Raw genomic sequence first — 21,924 nt, 5'->3', positions numbered from 1 at the left:
AGATTCTGTAGCTGCAACCAAAATGCTAGTTATCTATATTTGATTTTTTAAACACTGATGCATTTAAGAGGTGTTTTTTTTGCAGCATCCAAGACTTTGGAAAAAAATCAAATTACAATGTTTTTCTTTTTAAAGGACCAGTACGCCCTGGCCTTTATTTCTTCAGTCTCTCTCAATTCTGTTACATGTACCCCCTGCCCCCCCCCTCATCCACCATCGTACAGAGTTTCAGCCATGGAGGTGCATCTTCAGCTGGTGCAGAAGGATGAATTTCCTGCTCCTCTTCCGGTCCTCGGCCTCCTGCAATGTTTAATAAACTTGGCACCATTTTTATTGGTCCTGTTTAAATCCCTTAGAAGTGTAGGGAGAAGTGATTTCTGTGTGGACTGCTGGCGTTCTAGAAGCCTAAAAAACATCTATTTAGACCAGATGTTTTTGGACAAGCTCTAATACACTAGATAGTAGAACAAGAAAATAATAATAATATAGATTCTCAGCCCATCCCAGATGGCAAATATGGAGCAAGTCTTAGGGTGCAGAAATGATTTGTCTGTGTATTATGGGCAAAAAAACCACACTAGGACAAATGTGTTTTCAAGTGGCGGTTTTGCCTTAATCTGATGTATTTTCAGTAAAGGGTACTCACAAAAAATAAGTCTTTTGAAAATGTCACAATGTAGAAATTCTCAGTGGTCCATTGTGCTGGCTGCTAAGTGAGTGCATTGCATGACAAAACCCAGGCTAGCTTCTGATTGTAGTGCTTCTAATGGTCACAATAAGCCCTTGTTTAGCGAGGTTTGCGCTGCACTTGTTTCTTACCCACGCATTGTAATTATTAGCCACAAACAAAGCTTTCATTTGTTCATAGTTGCATGATTTATGTTCTTAAATGTCAATAAAATACACCCTACATGTCACAAAAAGACTCACAACATGTTCTCTACTGTGCTAGCAGCAATAAATATAAAAGCAGATTTCTATCGCTCTCTTTCAGACATGAAATGTCTTCGGCGCTCTCCACTCATACATGGATTGCAGAAGCTCTTTCTCTGGGCCACTGACTCGCGCTATTGTTATAAGGATTCAATCTCTTTGCTCAACTAAATGCTTGTGTCCGAATCCTCTGTAGCAGCTGCTGCTCCTGTCCTTTCCAGGAGAGATACAGTATTTACTATCTGCACGGAGAATTAGCCGTATATGAACAGATGCCTGACACAATGCTGTCCTTCATTTCATCAGAGAACCTAACGTGTAAAATACTGTCAAATATTAGTGATAATGAGCTTTGCTTTGAACGTATTGCTGTCATATTTTCGATCACATGACTTACTCCTTGCACGGGTGTCTGAGTGCATTAATCAGAGGGGACTACTCCTCAAAGTAGATGAAACTTTTAATGATATTCAGCAAACACATCTTCATAGACAATTTTATCTTCCTTGATACTTTGACACTGTTTCTTAATAGATTTTCCAAATGATCTAATTTTATTCCCTCACATCTTAAACTTAAAACGTCATAAAATGAATTGGGTTAATGTTTTGCTAGACTTTTATTCACCCTCATATACAACACGGCACAGTCCCGCTGTCTCCAGATTGATCACATTCATATTTTAGTGCTCATGTGTGACTCTTAGATCGCACCACCCCCAGAGAAAATCCTCCTCATTCTGAACAGCTATAGACATGTTTTCACGTGTGACACTAAATCTTACATTTTGAGTGTAGAGTGGCCTCTGTGCTTCGGTGTTCATGCCTGTAAGTTCATATTTTAGCATGTACTTGTCGGAGGGATCTCAGCGGTGAGGTCTGTGTTCCAGGTTGTTTGCTCAGTGGCACCTTGGAAATGTTTTATTTGTAAAGTCATGTTTTGTTTTCAAGCTGCTGCCCAGGAATTGATTGGCATTCACCCGCCATGTTGTCAGGTTTGCACGTCTGTTTCTCATGATGACGCTTACAGTAACTTGGAATGCATCGCCTGCATTTTAGGTGTCAAACGTCTCTTTAATAACTTAATTTTGCAGGGAGGCTCCGTCCCTTCTGAGTAACAGCCAGCATTCAGTGTGTATTCTCAGGAATTTGGATGGCCCCAGGGAACCTAGGTCCTACCCCCTTGCTAACATACACCGTAAATAACACAGCTGTCAAACAAGATTTTGTCTTCTTGTCCCTGTAATTATATATTGGAAGGAAGATGGTAGAGGCCTTTGCAGTGTGCATTTGTTTTGTGTGTAGTTTTTAGAGCTTGTGTTAGACATTCTAACAAATTTAGTGTAAAAGTTGAGGTTTTTTTTTAGGAAATCCTATTTATTCTATGTAGATTGTCACCAGTTATGGACGGGGATATCCAGCCCCCCAGGATTCACCTATTCTGTGTAACATTTTAATGGCACTGATGTCGTTACTGTCCCTTCTAGTCTTCCCATGTCCTGGTAAAGATTATACAATATATTTATATTAGGTGAGTCTCTGGACTGTCATTCTTATGTAATGTGTGTTTGTTTTCACGCCCGCACAGGCTTTAGGATTTATCTTTTCTTTATGTTCACTTTATTTTCACTAATTCTTTGGAACCGTATGAGCCTGAACCTGTTTTTCTGCAGCCGCCTCCTTATTAACTGACTGACGCTTGAACCCAGGTGGGATGCAGAGACGGCTCTGTCTGGATCCTCTGCGTCTATATTCGGGCACAGAACCTTTTCTGTGACACATTTAATAAGCTGAAACGCCCTGTCCAGGTAAAGCCCCTTTACTGTCTGTGAAAAGCAAAAATGATTGTGGAAAATCTGTGTATTTCTCACAACCTGTAGAACCTGTTGCTGACAAGTTGTCGCTCTTCTGTTTTAGGATATAAGTGGCGGGGAGAGTTCACTGCGCTCAATGTTAGAAGTTATCCTGTTTAAGTCGTCTCCAACCTTGTTAATGTCACGGCTACTTTGGTTTCATGCGGTTTATCGCAAACAAAAAAATCAGCAAGCGCCGGACATGGATCTTGTCCTGTCTGTTTGGGAATGGACCCGTTATGTACAGTGGATATACCAATGAATATGACTGCACATTTCTACAAGCATTACTAAAGTATTACTATTTGGGGTTAGCCAACGCAGCATTTAGCTCATAGCCATTGTTTTATGAATTGCTTCTGCCCCCCCCCCCCCCCCCCCGCAGTCAGTGTGAGCAGCGTGCTTGTCCCACTGTTGCTGACAAGCTACAGAAATCCCGCCCGCAGCGTTGTATACAGTACGTCAGCGCTCGTGTCATGGCACCTTGGCTCTGACACACGCCTGCTATGTACCAGTAAATAGGGCTTAAATACACAAGCCCTTCTAGGCCCGTTGCCCGTGTGGCCTTTCCACAAATCCGGGCCTGGATAGCACAGCAACAGAACTGTTTACCTTGACAAAGTCAGCGACACGGGTGATACTGTACGGTCGGCTTTCATTAAAATAAAAATGTTTTTAATTTACTTTAGAAACACAATATAAAAGAGGTTACATATACACGACAAGATGGTATTTTCACTCATCGCCAGGTTTTGTTCAAACGCATTATACTCCTCAACTTGAAATGAACTGCACTGACACTGTGTTTATCGCAGAAGAAGAAGCATTCCACCGCTGTATTCAACATACTTTTCTTATTAAAACATTGTATTATTGACCATATTGTTATATAAATATCCTTTAGAAAAGTGAAATGATCCTGTGACTTTCTCGCATGTCCCACTTTCTCTAGGATTGTCTTGATTTTTACCTTTATTTAGCACACAATGCTTATATTGTCAGAATTTGTATACGTGATCCGCATAGATCGATGGGACTAGTGGGTTTTGTTTCCTGTAACTCCCGCGTGTCAATCTGAATCGAGGCTGAGCCAATTTAGGTGGCTTTGATTCAGTGGGCCACTTTAGTTCTGGGTGGACTCTCATGCACACCGCTGGAATTAATTGCTACCACGTTAAAGGGACTAACGAGCTCCCATATTTCCTTCTTAAATTCATTATATCCTAATCTCTATTTAAATGATTGCATTTGTAATTTTTCATTCATGCTAATTGCACCCATATTTTATTATAACCCTCAGTAAACATCAGCAGAACGGCTGAATAATTTAAGATCCCTCCCCCCCCTCCCTATAGCTTGTGATAAGTGGGTGTATTGGCCCCTATTTATTGGAAGTCAGAGGAAGCAGGGGGCCACAACCTAGAAAACAATGAGGACTGAGTATGTGTGACTCCTAACATGAGATGCTAGCTGGAACCCACCCTCATGGCCATTATCCTATGAGAACAGTCTTTGCTTTGTTGGCCCAGTTTTTGGTTTTTTTTTTGCTTGTTTTTATTGTGAAATTTCGACCACAACAAACTTGCTTTAGACTTCCAGTGAGGGGCTGTAATCATGAGCTTGCTGTGAGTGGGGCGCTGGTGAAATTAAGTATTTGGTTATTTGTCCAAGAGAAACAAGCATTTTATTGAACAGTTATGTATGAGAGGTGATGCAAAATGTTGTATACATTGCAAAATAGGTCTGTCTGTGCCTCGCTCCTCCCTTTATTCTCCCTCCCCCACTTTATAAAGACCTAGCTCTTCAATATAACGCTTCCCTCGGTTTATAATATACAGCAGCATAGTGTTTGTGTGCGCCATGTATAGGTACTTTACACCATTGCACACACTGCTCAGGGACCTATTCATAGACCGAGCTGAAGCGGGGACCGTGTATGTGTCTAAATATATACCTTGGTTCCCAATGGAATTGTCAGGTTCTGTTGTATTATACATAAATACATTGTTACAGGAACTGTCAGCAATAAGTCCAGTTTCTGTGGATAAATGTGAGTGTAATGGGGGCCTTGGTTATTGTAAAGGAGGGGTGGGGGGGACATGGCGGTCCATGCACTTAATATGTCCTTGTTAATGTTTTATGTATAAGCACATTATTTAAATACTTCTGTTTGTGTTCACTGTAAAACATTCAGTACATAATGTTATAAGTGTTTACCCATATTTGAACTCTACATTTTATTATGGTTCACTTTATAATATATTCTATGTATTTAATATCTAAAAAGGTGAAATGGAGCCAGTTAAACAGCGGCTCAGGAAACCTGGATTCATGTTGGACACGATGTAGCATAGTTGGGAGACGACATCTAAGTTTATATCAATACGTTTCTATCCAGCACGGTTACTGACCTCGGGTGCTTCACGCACTTCACAACAGTGTTTTCACCAGGAAATATATTCCGCAACCACATTTACAAAAGGGCTTCACTTGTTGTTTTTCCAGTGATTTAAGCACTGTGTAAAAGACACAGAAGCTTGATGCCACCTAGCTGCTGTTTGGTTAGTTCAAAATATGCGTAAAACAAAATTTGCTTTTAAAAAACAAAAAAAAAAACATTCTGCAAAGCTTAAACCGTACACTCACTGCTTTTATTTGCAATGTTTTACATTCTTATTTGACAATGAAATTCAAAGATCATTCCATCTTGTTAACATGCCCCTACATCTCCTACACCCCCCCTCCCCCCAAATAGTGACTGTTGTGTTTATCATTTCCATATTCAATAGCTCAACATTGCTCATTGTCCCTTTTAGATAAAGCTGATTTAAAGGCAGAAAATGCAGTATTACCAGTCTGACCTAGGATCGTGCTGTGAAAGCGTATTGAATTTCTCAGAACAAATATGTTGCATTAAGACATTTTAGCTATAACCAAAATAGCTGTATATTAGTGGCTACTTAAAGGATCAAACAACAATGCTGGGTTTTGAAAGCCCCAAGGTTATGCCAGTGTTGTGTTAAGCAGGTTTTGATATCCCCCAAGTAATAGATTTTTTTTTTAAATGTTTTCAGATAATCCTTACTTTGGGTACTAAAGGCATGATATTACCCAGCTTTATAGCTTGACAGGATTGAATTGACATCAAAGTGGGCAAAGGATACCACGCTGTGACTGATTTTAAACTATTTTAACATTTCGGGTCATTAAGTACCCCCCTAAAAACATGTTTAGTGTTTTACTGTAAGACAATTGAGCCCCTACACTGTGCAGGTAAACTACAGTGCTGGCAATGTGGACTTAGATTTCTGTGGACTTGGATATACAAAGTCACGTTAATGTGGTTTGCTGTAGACCGAGAGAGGACCAGCAGTCTGAGGGGATGATGGTCTATACTTGTAGATACTATGATAAAACATGACTAGAGATCTTTATTCTCTGTAATTGCTGAAACTGCTGCTATGGATTGTGACCCTGCACAGGGATTTGTCTACTAATTTGTTCTATGCATAAAATTTTAAGTATTGTCAGTGAATACCAGTTATTTGTTTGTTTTGTTGTTTTATATTTTGTAATTTTATAAACCGACAATTACAAAGTCTATGTAACATATAGATCAGCAAGTTCTTAGTGTCATTCAGTAAATTGCTGGTGTTAGTGACAAACATAATGTTTTATTTCTGCATTACTTCAGTACTGTCACTAACAATGACACGTTCACAAGCGGCTGATAAATAATTGTGAACGTTTCCCGCCTAAGGAAAGTGTGATGTGTATACGGCGCTGGTTGCAGTGTACAGTGTTGTGTGACTGTGTCAGTGTTACTCTGTTTCCATTGGCTGTATGACATGTACACGGCATGTTCAATATTTCTATAATTTGGGTGGTGGCGGATTCTGGAATACGTAAAAATGTGTCGGGCGATCACAAACTGCTTTTTCCTCTTGTAAAACGTTCAGCGATATAATGACCGCAGTCAGGAGAGTGGATGCCATTCACTACAGGCAGATGGAAGCACACTCGTAGTATTTGAAGTGTAATACACTCATCTTGTACACCGTGGAATTGGGAGTGGGGGGAGCCATTCAATGCAGTGAATATGGATATAAAAATATCTATTTACATTTTATGTGTTAAAGAGATGGTAAAAGTCTCCTTTTACTACTGCTGCATTGGGGAGAAGATGACACAATGTATTGGTCACATCTGCTAGTTTGACTTTCAGGTCATTATTGTTGTACATTCTGGGAACTCTTTCTACCCCGAAACTTACTATGGGGCCTATTTAAGTAGCACTGCATAATATGAAAAATATTTTTAATCCTCATCGCATATATGAGGATTGAAAGATAGCTCATATTTATTGAAAAATCAAAACTGCTGTTCCTGTGAAGTGTATCACTTACACTACTTCTCTTGCGGTCCTTTTGCGATATGTTTTCCGGCTTGATTGAATCCCTGTGCGCATGCGCACAGAGAAATCTACTATACTGCAGTAAACAAAGTGGAATCACGTGACAGGGAGGGATCACATGATCCCTCCACACATGGGCTGTGCAGCTATCTTCAGTGAAAGTTTTAAATTATGTTAATGTGTGCCAATTATGTTTCGGTCATTGGTAAATAGCGTTACTGAGCACCTCCCCATACACTGTTATGGGGAGTGCTTAGTATAACGAAGAGAGATGCAGAGCAGCAGCTATGATATCTGATTGCTGCTGTGATAATAAATGTGAAATTTGCAGTTAATTTGGGGATTTAAACGGGAATTTAGGTTTGATAAATAGGCCCCTAGGTTTTCTCCCACCGCTGTGACTTATTGCCTTGTTCTGTGATATGCAATTACTAACTGTGATTAAACATACTAATACGAACAGTATTTTTAATGACATTAAAGCACATTGCCTTGATGTGCCTCTATTATAAGTAATGGAATAAAGTAGATTAGTAAAGCTTTTTCTAACAATGCAGGTGCCACAATCTATTCTTATTTTGATATATGTCGTTTAAAGACCCTTCATCAATGACCTTCATCTCTTCCCTTTGCTCCTTGTCAATGAGAAATTGATGCGCTCGATCGTCTCCAGTCAATTATTGTACCGTCACTGGGGGACAATTAACACCATTCATTATGGCATAAATCGGCCTGTCTATTAGCTCCCGTCTTGCCGCGCAATCATATATTAGCCGTGTTTCCTGATGGAGAGCAGTTTTCAATGACTCAAAATTGACTTTGACAACTGGCAGCATAATCTTAGTAGATGAGGAGACAAAGTAAGATAGTTATTAGTGAGGCCCTGAGGAATTACTGACAGCCAATTGCAATGTGCTAAGACTACACTAGCAGGGCGCAGATCAGGCAGAGGGTTAAATCAATATTTTCAATTTCTTCCAATCAATCCGGTGTTTGAGCGAGATGGGAACTTGTTAGCAATTGGCAGAATGTGTAAATGAAAAGTCAAACTTATTATTATTTGTTAAAAAGGAATCGGCACGTAACACTATGCTCCTGTGTGCCAGTAATTTTTTCAGGAGCAGCTGCTGGTGCATTCACTCAGTATCTGGCACTGTGTCATTAGGAGGGCTGTGAGTGTGAAAACTGTATGGTGATTAGTGCAGGGGGTAGGTGGGGGGCATTCAAATCGACAAAACTCTGTTATAATCAAAATATTACACGTCTTCCTCCTCTCATTCTGTTTTCATTCAGTATTTTGTGCAATGTTAAACGCACGGAGGTATCGCTGGGTTCTGTAAGAAGTACCCGTTGCCGTATACGGACCACAAGTCGCCCCGAATCTGCACGTTCGGAGTGTAGCAAACACTCGTCTTTATAGTTCTGCAATCCTGCCCCAAGCTGTAGATAACCAGCAGGAATATATAGCTGGCTGGAATTCTGATCTGTTTGAGATGGCTATAGGGGTTTTGTCAATGCAGAAAATGTATAAATTAGAAGAATATTTTTAAGCAAATGCATACACCTCTATGTGTGTGTGTGCGGATATAGATGTCCGTGTATCAGGGAATGTGAGTTATTTTCTGTTTGTAAAATGTAATTCTAGCAAACTTATAATCTGACGTGATAATGGTGCAACTCCTGTTTCTTTTGCACAATTGTGCCAAATAGTCCACCTTGTGCTTGGCCAAACATACTGGTAGGTAAATTGGCTGCTATTAAATTGCCCTTAGACTCTTTTGGTGTGTGTATGTTAGGGGGTTTAGACTGTAAGCTCCAATGGGGCAGGGACTGATGTGAGTGAGTTCTCTGTACAGCGCTGCGGAATCAGTGGCGCTATATAAATAGATGATGACCAACTCCCAGCATGGCCGGAGTTCGCAGCCAGCCCTGGGAAAACGCTGCTCTGGCTGGGGATGGTGGTGTGGCTAATCACGGCAGACTATGGCTGCCTCCGATGTCAGTGACACTTCAAACAGGAAGGGGCTGGTTTCCTCTTCATCAGAAGGAAATATTTCTTCTTTCGATCCATTTATCCTGCCTATTGTATGTTTACATGTTGTGCTGCTGCTTTCTTCCCCACCTGTGTGAGGGCTGAGCGGGTGTTCAGTATACCGCTACTGTCCTCTTATTTCCAGATATTTGTATCTGGTAACCGTTTTTGTTCCCTCTATCTGTCTTTATGTCGTGGGGGGTTGGGAGTTGTCTTTGCTTCTTTTTCTTCAGAGATAGATTTTTATTTATTTTATAAATAACTTTTCACATAGTATTTTTATTGTGCAGCAAGATGGGTAAATCTGAGCATTAGGAAGTGTTGCTCTATATTCTGCCTGTGCTTGTTTTTTTAAACTGAAAGATCTCAGAAGAAATGTCACCTACTGTAGTGAATTGGGGAAGAAACTTGTGAATCCCCTGAAACATATTGTTCTCAAGGTTACAAACACTTAGCACGCGGACATAATGCCCAACAAAGCTGTGTGTATTCCTGAGCGTAGAATGCTTTATTTTAGTGCTATGGCTGAAAAACAAGTAAGAACAATTATGTTATTAATCCAGTTATTTGTGTTCCACCTTTTATTGGTAATGTGACTTCAGGAGCAATAGAAGAGAATGTTTGACTGTTTGTTTGTTTTTTCTCCCAGTAAAATAAAATGTCTGTAAAATAATACAATGAACGAGAAAATGATGTGATGCTCAAGTGTTAGTCAGAATAATAATGTGATGAAATGGCCTATTTATACATTTTTAACCCCTTTAATGACAAAGTAATAAATGCCTGTACTAAGAAGTTTATCTGGGAATCCTTGAAGTCCAAAATATTGTGTGACAGCATTTAGTCTGAATAACTTTTCCAAATTTGAAGTAGATGATTAAGAGTTTCACACCTGAAGTAGTTATTTACAAGTTATTTGCTTTTATTGCTTAGTGTAGTTTCTTCTTTTTTATTTTGCCTGTGAAATTGTATGGTAAGGTGGAGGCTGACTCGGTCGGATTGATAGGTGTCCACTGAAGTAGCCAAATCACAACTTAAAGATTGGTCATAAATGTCACTATTCAGGAAGTATTTCATTTTTTTTAATATGTTGTCTTGTACACACACACACACACACACACACACACACACACACACACACACACACACACACACACACACACACACACACACACACACACACCTTATCCTGTGAGAACACTTTCTGTTCTGATATTTATGAAGAAATATGACATGTATGTGTTGGCAGATGTATACAAATTCTGATTACAACAGCTCTCACATAGAGGACTCGGGAGTATAACTAAAAATGGAGAGGAAGTAGAATCGGCGCATTTTTGAGATGTTCTCTTCTAACCTGTAGGCGATGGGAACCTGTCATCACACGCAGCTTGGTTTTGGCATTGGTGTAATAACGCCTTTAGTCACACAACCAGAAAACATGGGAAGCGCTCCAAAATATCTCTCGGAGAGACAACAAAAATAATTTCTAGGAAATTGTCTAGTCCCCTACTTGGTTTATCAAAGAGTTTATGCAGCGTCTGAGACTTACGTATGTTCTGTACAGCTTATACAGGCAGAGTTTAACTGGTCCGCTGCTTATGCTTCCATTATTGGCGATGAACGTTAATATTCAGGATATTGTTGCACAGTTTGATGTGTGTTTTTTGTTTGTTTGTGTTTACAAGATGCTTCCCAGGTAACAGCCAGAGATAATAGAATACCTATCCCAGCTCACATTCCCACAGGTATCCCCTAAACATGTAGCACACACACACTGGTGGGACCTACTCCCCAATAGTTATACTTCAAAGAGGAACCTAACAGATGCAACCCACCTAGTTCCCCAACTCCTTCTTTGGATAAAGACAGCTAGGAGGAAGTCCTCAGCTGTATATATAATAAGTGTATAACATTATCACCCATGCACTAAGCTTACTTGTTCTCAGATAGTTTTTCAGGCTCTCCTAATCTTCTCCGCTTGCCCCAAATGTCCTCAATGTAACGCTCTCAGCTACACACTCGATCAGCATTTTTTATTTAACAGGAATCCTTGTTTTATGCTCCACTTAGGATGTAAGCCATCTCCCTACCCCTTGTTTTCACATCTGCATTTATTTTATCTACCCTGTATGTCTGTTTTATGTATTTGTGTTTTCCCTACTGTACGGTGCAGAGAAGCACTGTGGCATCTTACAGGTCAACAATAACTGCGCTGAGATGGATCCCCCCCCCCCCCCTCCTCATAGACTCCACTGCCCACTCCCTTGTGAATGCTTATGGATAAAATGATTCAGTGATCGTTTACCATTTGCGTTTCTACAGTACTAATAGTATATATTTCCAAAGTTTGGAAAGGTTTTGTCAGACTGTTCCTTAACTCTTTACTACGATATGAGTCTGTAGTTGCTTTGCATGTTCCCTGGTCCTGTATGTCAAATATTTATTTCTATTTCCCTTGCTTTCTTTGTAATGTGTTTTTATCAGAAAATGGTTAATGTTTAATGAAAATGTGATACATTGTAAATTTGTTTATTATGATTTGTGCAGTTTGTGTTTTAGATTGTTCATCCATTGTATAACCTTATATATATCTATCTATATCCTACACCTACATCATCCCACGGTGAATATCTTGTACCATTGACATTTCTCTCCTACATATAAACAAATTGTCAATCAAAACATCTGCTCAGTGAAGTAGGAAGCTTTCCATGTGTAATATAAAAGGTTATATTTATCTTCTGTTACCTAAATAATCTTTTATAGCTGGATGTCAGAATAGAATCAGAATTAATAGAAGGTTGTAAAATACAGTCGATTATAGCGGTTATTTAAGTTGATATGGGTAGTATTGAAGTGTGAATATTTATATGGAGTAATTTGCACTTCTGCTCTGCAGGTATCCTATTCCTATTGACCCCATTTTCCAGCAGAATCCCCCTTAAGTGTCTTGTAGCTGCTAAATTGGATTTGTCACTGAATAAAGTGTCAGCTGCTGCAGGATAGGTCCACAAAGGCTGCACTGCATCGCCTTTTGTAGGCAGGCTTTAAATAACAATCACTGGGTTTTAGAAGTTGCAGAGATGATTGTGATTTAGAGGAAAGCATTCAGAGTGATACAGAGTACACAGCTGGTTAGCAGCATGCGTCTGCTGCAAGGGGGAGGTCACCTCTAGTTCATACTGCTGTTCTTCTCTTGATTGACAGCCATAAAACCTTAATATAATTAGACCTAAAACATGGACATTGAAATTTAGGTATTTCATGTGTCATCTCTAAAATGAAATTGGATAAAAGTCACCCAGAATCCTCCTGTGCTGACATTGTGTCTTCCTGGTTGTGTAACAGGTGGATAAACAAACTTTTAACACTGAAACTGTTACTCCGTGCTGATGCCTTTTAAGAAAGCATATTACTGCATATAATATTCAGTATATCATAAAAAGATCCTGGTTTAGTTACGTACACAGTGCATTACTCTCCTTTTATGATTGATGTTCCTGGTCCGACAGTTTTGTTACTTATCATTAGAGAGGAGCTACTGTTTAGGACACACTGATTGACCGCTGCTGCTGGTAATCTCTTCATTTTTCGCTTGCTTTATGGCTTCAGACAGCAGATTTGGAGTTTACCATACCGCACAGGAAAGGGTCCTGAGCAGCCAAGTCCCCGCTGAGCGTTTTTTTTTTCCAGGCCCTGTGAAAAGAATGAATTATTCAGCAGTAAGCAATGCCTACAGCCGCCCATTTGGGAGCTTTGATCTGCGAATCAGACGGCCGCATGAATGCCCTTATTGTCATGTTATGTGTACACAGTGTGTGAATTATTGAAAATAGTGAGGCCTGAGCCTCATCTGGTAGAGATTACAGTGCAGGCATGCTGGGTGAAGGCCTGTAATTGAAAGTCCCCAGATGCTGTTTATTGGCCCGTTTCACGTGACCTCCTGCTGGAAGCTTGTCTCCACAGAATGCCCCCAGCCCCCCCTTGTACACAGCAGCCTGTCTCTACCTGAGCACCTGCCTACCAGCTAAAGATTCTTATTATAGGCCAGATAAAGACTTATTGCCTCCAGTTATACAACTCATTGCTGATTTGCAAAACCTTTTTATTTTTGTGTGTACACAAAGGCTTTCCTTACTAAGCGGATATTACTGGGGTAACCTTGGATTTGAGAAGCGTGCCGCTCGTCTTGTGGCTGGTTAGATGGGAGTCACAAGTTGTAGACTGATCGCTTCCTCCAGTCCTCTCATATGGACGATCTTTGTACTGTGAGGCTGTTGGGCGGGTCTGTTGGCTCCTAATAAGTGTTTAAATTGCAGAAAACTGAGGATCAAATACAGGGCTGAAGCTGAAATATTAATTCTGGATTCTAATTTCTATAGACCTTGTGTTTATATAGCTCTACAGTGTATATATGTTTGTGTTCATTCTTGTATAGTGCCAGTGTGCGACACCTGATCTCACCTGCTGCATATTGCACTTTCGATAGTGAGTTTGGAAAAGGCGAAAAGTCTTTAGTCCTGGCTTCACTGCATGTGCTATATTACGGGGTATCCTGTCTCTATCATTATGGTATATATGCCAAGTATTGTGTGTTGCTGCCACTATATAAATTATATATAAATGTATTGTTAGGTATCTGTGTATTACATACATGATCTTTGAATCATAACCAGATACACATCCCTAAATATACTTGTTAATGACATCCGCTGGCAGAAGACTTTTCAGCCAATAGCTACATGTTCCTGCATTGATTTGAACAATGTCTCTGGTAGAGGTGTTTTATGTAATGGTAGATGTGTGTCAGGTTACATTGTGCAGTCAGACTGAACAGACAGATCAATGTTGTTTGTACAGTGTACCATGGGAGGTTTAGGTCATCTGAAATCCCTGGATATTTTGCTGGCTAGCAGAGCTTATTGTGTCTACAGAGGCGGAATCACCTCTGTGTGGATTTCATATTTACAGACTAAGGTGTCTACAAATGCTAAGCGTTCCAGGTACACAGGTATGATTGTTATATTCCAGCTGTATACAGAGATGGCAGGTTCCTGGATGCACAATGACGTAATAGAACACCCAAAGATTCAAAGGGAAAACTAAACCCAAATTGCTTCTTATTTACAGCCAATTTCTCACCATTCAAACAGATGATTAAAAAGAGGTTTATCTGACGTGTTGGCCTATACCTTGTACTGGTCTTGTATATAGAACGGAGTATAGATATTTGTTATATGGAAAGTCTGTCAATATCTTAATAAACTGACCCTCCCTCTTCTTTATTTCAGGTAGGAATGAATTGATAGCTAGATACATCAAGTTACGGACAGGGAAAACACGGACCCGGAAGCAGGTAAATGCATTAGATTGTTTCTGCTCTGTCTGGGATATGGTGATAGTTGTATTGGGCCTGGGGGGAGCTGCACAATATTCACAGTGATTATTCTGGGCTGCCATTGGTTTGCTCACACGGTGCATAGTCAGATCCAGTTATAAACATCTCTACAAAATATCCACTAAATACAGTCTTTCCCTCCACTTACATCTGGCAACCAGGGGCAAGATAAGGTTGTATATGTAATACTTTTTTTAAATAACACTTTTTTTTTTTCATATTTATTATAATAATATTTTGATCATTATTTCAACATTCTGTAATACATTTCTTTCTACAGCCGTCTCTAACCCCTTTATATATTATTATTCTACAAGTTGGAGGCTTTACATTGTTTCCTCTAAAATATTCAATTCAAAGATTACCCTAAAATCCTAAAACTCCCTGGACATAATTGAAGTAGGTTTGATTAAAAAAAACAAAAACATTGTTGCCAGACAGTCCCCGTATTTGACTTTATAGTTTGTTGGATACACACTAGCAGAGTCTATCGAACGCTTCCTTTATAGTCACATTTTTGTTCTCCTTCTCTGAACACCATACAAGCTCTGCCCCCACTGTATAGGTGGTCTCCATGGGGACCTGAAAGCCAGTGGGGCGGCAGTGAGGGCTGCAGGTACAATGCTATACCACAAGAGGAAATATGTGTGTATCTAACACACTGTAAAAGATTGTCAGTGAGCGCCACTTGTGTAAATAACCATTTACCTTGTATAATTACGTGGCCATGTCCTGTATACAGCTAGGTTTGTCTATGCACTTGTAGCATTTCTGGCCTCTACAGCCCGAAAATGCTGGTAAAATGATTGAAGGCCCAGGCTTACTCGCTGTGAAATTTGTGGTTAAACGCTATTAACTGATTCATCTGAAGAACCAGATTAAAATTGTCTTTCTGCATTATGTTACTGTGCTCTGTGCAAAGCCTAAACCTAGTCATGTGTCTGATATGGTGCCGATTAGGTCATTGCTGTCAGTCACACATTAACCAAATAAAGCACTTCATATTTCCATACCAGCAGTCTTGTAGGGGGTTTTATGTTTATTATGGCGGCAGTGATGGATCACGCTAATGGCCGACCCCTGCAACTGCCCCCTTAGCTGGAACTATCACAAGTATCGGTGGGACATCCTTCTGGGGTCACCATTGAAACCCCAAAAACAGATTCTGGCACCCCACTTTGTTTTATATCATACAGGTACAACATGTTTCAGCTGTAAGCAGTGACCTCCGTAATGTGTGGTTAGTTTCACACAGGGAACCGTAATGACCAATGTTTTGCCTACAATCCAACGGTCCAAATAATGTCCAGCCGCTATTTCTTATCCTGCTTTTTCAGTTGTCTGTTTAACCTTGCACTAACTTTCACATATACCCCTCCAACCATGATTACTGAGTCAACCCTCTGATTCTCACGGTCACCTTACATTGCAGACATGATCGGCTTAGTGATGTATATATGTTTTAATAAATGATGGGAAAAGTGTGGTAAAAATGCAGCGAGGCTGGTTATGAACTTTGTACATACAATAGAACTAAACACTATTCTGAGTCTGTGATGTCATAGGGGGTGTGGCTATGTGGGCGTCTATTATCAGGTTGGACATTTCAAACAAGTCAATTTGTCTGTTTAATTTACAGAGCAGGAACCGCTCATTAAATAGGCTCATTTAGCTTTAAGTTTTTAAATAATTTCCCCCAAAAATTAATTTGGGTTACTGTATACAGGTTCCTTATGTCCTGTGCTCAACGTCTACTCTAAAATAAATGATTTAATGAACTCAGTTGTTCAAGTGATTAAATACAAAAGTGGGTGAAACATGATCTCAAGCTGCGTGCAACATGTAGCCTTTTATAATGTCTAATTCTGTCAATTCTGTGCAGCAAATATTTATATATTGTCACTGTGCAGCCCCCTCCTCTTGTACATAGGATATAGGGCACATTGAGGTGAAATGTTTTATATATTTTCACCTGGTGAAAGTTGATGTGTGACTGACAGATTCCTCTCCGTAGCTGGAGGTATGATACGTCCCATGTAAATGTGTTCAGTCTCCTGGTTTCCTGAGCTGTTCAGTAGTTACAGGGGAACAATGGCCCCTTAAATTGTTACAGGGTCTGCAAGAAATCTGCTGATAAGTCAGCATAAGACATTCAGGGCCCCTCCACGAATGATTTAGTTCACGTGGAAGGCACAGCTTGGCCGTTCATTTGGCTGATGCATATTTACTTGGGCAAGTTCAGATCCTCCAAAAATGTAATTACTTGCACAAATCTTTGCTCCATGTGGATTTTTGAATACATACACTTAAAAAAATGATTACTATTTGTTTTCAAACATCCTGTTCTCCTAATGAACATTTAGACATAACATTGCACATATCGCTAATGTATGTCAGTGTTTTTATTTGAACAGTTTGTCTCATTTTGAATATATACATTGTACTATTACACTGGAGGGGGGGATGAGAGGAAGAGGATGTGAATACAATCTTTGCTTGTTGTTACAGTGATCTGATTTTAAATACATTTTATGCTAAATACAGTTTTTATATTATTGCTAAATATCTGTCATGTTTAGTACACGGAATCATTCTAATAGTCAAAGATGAATCAAGTATTTAAAGGTGTAACATTTGCTTTGATGTGATGAGGTCCTTGATAGCGGAGAGGATATAGTTCATATACTTGGCTGTTTTTTTCTTTACTGAGCTCTTGATACATTTTCGTTTTTATATTACATTTAGTAACCCAGAGTTAATTCTTAATAAAAGCTGCTTAAGCTTTAACATTTGAGAGCCGGCCCCAAAATCTTTAACCCCAGTAGTCCTTTTTTTTTTGTTTTTGTTTTTTTTGTTTCCATTAAAAGCTGCAAATATATATTAGTTTTATTTTATCCATCCCCTAAATCATGGCATTTTTTTTTTTACATTTATTTTATTTTTTCATACACTCTTTAGTGCTATAAACACCCTGCAGCTTGGGCTCGCACTGTCCCTAAGTAATACACCATACTCATAAATATATATTTAAATTGTCCCTTTTTTTTTTTTTTTTCTTTTTTTTTTTTTCCTTTTTTGTTTTTCTTTTTTTTCCTCTTTTTTTTTTAAATCTGAACCTCGTAGGTGTCTAGTCACATACAGGTCTTAGCAAGAAAGAAAGTTCGAGAAATCCAAGCCGCCATTAAGGTACGTCTGGCTTGCCCAGTTGTAGGGGCTTTTCATCTCCATGGTTACAGGCTTTCTCCTTTGTTTTCCTCCCTCCCCCTACCCTGCAGGTGTCTAGTCACATTCAGGTTCTTGCCAGAAGGAAATCTCGTGATTTTCATTCCAAGCTGAAGGTATGCGCTTCTCTGCTTCTGGGCTTGTGGTCGCTACGCATCTCACTTCCTGTTTCCCATGGTGACTGGTGAATGCTTTTGTGCTACCATCCTTGTGACCTAGTTTTCTTGCATGTGAGAGCTGTTTACATTTCTTAATACCCGCTCTACTATTCTTCTGCAAGCAATCACTGTGAACATAGTCCCATGGATACTTAGCTGCACGTTATCCGTTATTGGTCAGTTAATGAGCATGTGTCATTAATGTAGGCACGTAACATTGGCCAGTCTGGCGCGGTGCCAGTTACACATTTTATTTGTACCCTTATAAATTGGGCACCCTTCAGATTCCATGGTCTGAGTATATTTTTATTACTATTATTATAATTAGCCCCCTTTGTATTGTAATGCTGCCAGGGGGTGTTGCTGGCAGGTAACGAAGAACAACGTAGTTTAGTGGGTCGGACCGCTCAAACCGGTTGATCACTAGTACACTGTGCTGCAACAATCTTCTTTACTAACCCTTCAATGGCAGGTCTGCCCAGCGGCTAAGGGTTGGCACATGGTGGGCAGCATGCTTGGGGGGGTGGGGGGGGGGGTTGGGGGCATTGCTGTTTGGCTGGCTTTGTACAGTAGCTGCACTGGCTGAGCAGTTAAGTTAAGCAGACAAGCCCTTTTGATTACACGGAAAGTAAAGAGATTCCTCTGCTCTTACCCATCGCTGCAGACCTGCGTGGCATGCGCTGGATAGCAGCCCTCTCCCCAGAAGTTACACTTCTAACTTACTAGCTGTATGGATGCCTGAAGCATGTGGCACAACTAAACAAAACCGGGGCTGATGGCACCACCGATGGCTGTTTAACCCTCTCTCACCAGCACACTGCTGCAGGAATGACTGGCTTGTTCTGTGACACTTTCCTCTCTCTGCTTGTCCAGCTCTCAGACAGATGGGAGAGTAGATAAAACGACACTTTCCGCTTTAAAGATGACTCTGGAAATGTTCTAATATGTAACCAAGCAAAAGCAATGTTAATGACCGTCGCAGAAAGCTAAATATAGTCCCGCTCTTTCTCTGTTCTGTTCATTGAGCAATGGTGAAAGCTTTGATGTGGATGAAGTCTTAAACATTTTCAAACACAAAAAGATGGATTAATTACTAGTCATTAGGCAGCGAGTCAGGACACCTCTGAATGTACATTCTTCCCATCGCCTGAGCCATTGCCTGGCTGAAATAGTCACCTTTTGTTACTCAATTCAGCCTTCGAAATAAAACTGAGAACAAGGCGACAACAGTGCAAGAGCAGGCCTTTTGTGGAGCGACGTTGCATTATTCCCCCTGGGCTCCGCAGAGTGATAATTGCAAGATGTAAAGTTGATGTGATGGATAGACAGACATGAGCGTTAAACTGATTACTACTAGCGTGTAGTTATGTTCCGTTATTTTATATAGTTGCTTTTAATAGCATTACTTATTTTTGCAGACACAGTTCTGGAATCTGAAGGGTTAAAGCCTATTTATTATTCACTTATGCAATAGTCTGTTTTGTGTGACTGATGCTTTATAAGGGTTTACAGCAAAGGTATTAAGAAAATGTTTCAGCTCTGTGTGTGTTTTTTTTCCTTCCCAAGTCGTGTCTGTAGATCATTTTGTGAAGTGTCATTCTCTGCAATGTGTTAGAAATGTGGATTGTTGAGCCCAGCGCAGTAGCTGTAACCTGTACCTTTAACTCTTTACAAGGAATATACAAAGCAGTCCTTAATTTGTACATTTTCCATATCTTACAATGTTATCACACAAAATACAGTGACAGAAGATTCGGTAGAAATGCACAGATTCATTCATGAAGGTAGATTTAGGACTGAAGTTACAGCAGTAATGCCAGTTGTGACTGTATCTTATGCACCATTACCAGAGCTAGATGCAAGAAGTGTATGAAAAAGAAGGGGAGCTGGAATGCAAAGAACCTACAAGACACTGCGGAAGTTGTCTCTACGGCGCAGGCAGTGAGGGAACCTGGTCTCGCGGATGTGTGGCATATCGGGGATATGTGTAAAAATGTTGCGCTTTAATCTGAAAACTTCTAGTGCAAAATTGTCAGACCGGACGTCCTTATCCTGTGTAAACCTGTGCTCAGGAACATGGAATACAGTAATGGCTAAAAAGATCCAATGTTCCCTAAAATGAGAAGGGTCCAAGGGATGCCTAAACATCTAGCCAATGACTACTGTGACTCCTGATTAACTGGACGTGTTCAAAGACTGCTAAGCCCCCAAATTGAAATGTTCATATAAATAAATTGTTCCTGGTCACCCTGACTTCACAGAATAGCCCGGTTACAATATAAAAGGGTAATTGCACATTACAGATAGAGAAGCACCTCCCTCCTAACGTGGCATCCTGCTGCCAAGAGGTGGAATAGACATATTTAGTTAAGTATACATATTTTTCAGTCATAGCCTTTGATGTAATTAATGTTAAAAAAAGCTATATTGGCTGTTAATAACTATATATTAATGGGGAAAGCATTACTACTGTAGAGCTTCCCCTGTATAGTTTTTGATATTTTTATTTTCACAAAATCTGTTATACTCTGCCGTATTCTTCAGTAGGATTGCTGACGGGAAGTCTGCCCATGCATAGGGAAATCTGCCCTCCCCATGATGACCGTCTAGGGCCAAACATTCAACTGAAAGATTTCTGAAACTTCTACTGATGTTCTTGTTTGTTATTAGTATCTTAAACAAGGCAAATGGTGTATTCGCTTCAGTGGGCGACTAACACAGACTCATGTACCATACATGACTAATGCAGTGACGTGGAAGTGTTGACGTCTGTGCATTTCTACCAGTCTTCAATAAATGAATAATTCCAGTATTTGTCCAGCTGCTTTCTATGTCTTCTGTAAATACTTTTCAGTGCATTTTCTAAAAACTTTTGGTTTACTCCAAACTTTTAACGCATTATTTGTATTGTATCCAGGTGACAAATATGGTAAGTTAATGACTCTAGTTCATGACTCTAGTTTGCCTTGGCTCAGTGTTTGGCTATTTGCTTTGTATTCCCAGCTTGTGCTACCGTAGCCTACACATACTTGTACAGAAGCAGTAGCTGTGGGAGGAAGTCACAGCCGCGTTGTGACCAGCTCACTCCCTGACTAGTCTTGTTGAGCAGTGAATTGGCCTGTGAAAGCATGAGTGCCTTGCCAGCATGTCTACCACCTGCCTGACATTCACACCTGCTAACGGCTGCTGTATGCACCCGAGTCCAGCGGCTGAATTACATTCTGTAGTCGTGCAGAGGAGTATGGGTAGAGGTAGCACAGTCTGACACAAGAACAGAAGCCTCTGCTTCTTGTGGAATACACGGGTACAACTGAAACTGTATAAACGTAAACTGCAGATAAATGTAACTTTTACCCAAAACACCGCTCTCCCCAATGAGCAGAACGTTTGCAATCCCATACAAGGGACTCTCTCTCTGCATTGTAACGCTTCTGGTCCTGTTGACAACTGAGAGAAGGGGCGACTCAGTCTGCTGTCTCTGTTTCAAAGCTGGGTCTCTTTAAACAACACTGAAATGGACACAGCGCTGTTTGGATTTAAAGTTTTCCCAGTTGCCAGAAATGGGACGAAAAACATGTCACTAATTCTGCTGAACAGTTATGGAGCCTGTTTGGTTCTGCTAATTTTGGATGTGAGGGATGTTGGGTATAAGTTACATTTCGGCTGGAGTTGGATCAAGTCTACCCTTTGCCTCTTCAGAGTGGGGGCATCTGTTTGGTGGGTGAAGCAATGTTTGCTCCAATCAGTTCTTTAGGAAGCGCTGACATCAGAGAATTCGCTCTCATAAAGGATCGTTACGCCCACAAAACGGTTGTCTCCATTGTGACCGGGCGACGGGTGCCCACAACCCTGCTACCTCCTAATAAAGTATTGTACCCTTAAAGATCATGTAGACTACAGTAACATAACCAC

The 21,924-nt window shown here is 40.2% G+C and overlaps 1 protein-coding gene and 1 long non-coding RNA gene across 4 annotated transcripts in view; one reads left to right on the top strand and one right to left on the bottom strand.

The window, feature by feature from the left end:
- LOC142104024 (uncharacterized) overlaps window positions 1–21,924 on the bottom strand; it is a 275,970-nt gene that overhangs the window by 37,784 nt on the left and 216,262 nt on the right. The gene's annotated exons all lie outside the window — the stretch shown is intronic.
- TEAD1 (TEA domain transcription factor 1) overlaps window positions 1–21,924 on the top strand; it is a 99,800-nt gene that overhangs the window by 51,335 nt on the left and 26,541 nt on the right. Inside the window, exons 4-6 of one of the 3 annotated variants that reach the window (XM_075188458.1) lie at window positions 14,526–14,590; window positions 17,756–17,818; window positions 17,908–17,970. In XM_075188458.1, coding sequence (XP_075044559.1) covers window positions 14,526–14,590; window positions 17,756–17,818; window positions 17,908–17,970 — 191 coding nt within the window. The remainder of the gene's footprint in view (window positions 1–14,525; window positions 14,591–17,755; window positions 17,819–17,907; window positions 17,971–21,924) is intronic. The other 2 variants (XM_075188460.1, XM_075188459.1) reach the window with 2 other exon arrangements.

This window comes from Mixophyes fleayi, chromosome 10 (genome assembly GCF_038048845.1).
Source record: "Mixophyes fleayi isolate aMixFle1 chromosome 10, aMixFle1.hap1, whole genome shotgun sequence".
In the NCBI taxonomy this organism is placed as follows: Eukaryota; Metazoa; Chordata; class Amphibia; order Anura; family Limnodynastidae; genus Mixophyes; species Mixophyes fleayi.
The sequence above is the reverse complement of the archived record's forward strand: the minus strand, read 5'-3'. Positions and strand labels throughout refer to the sequence as shown.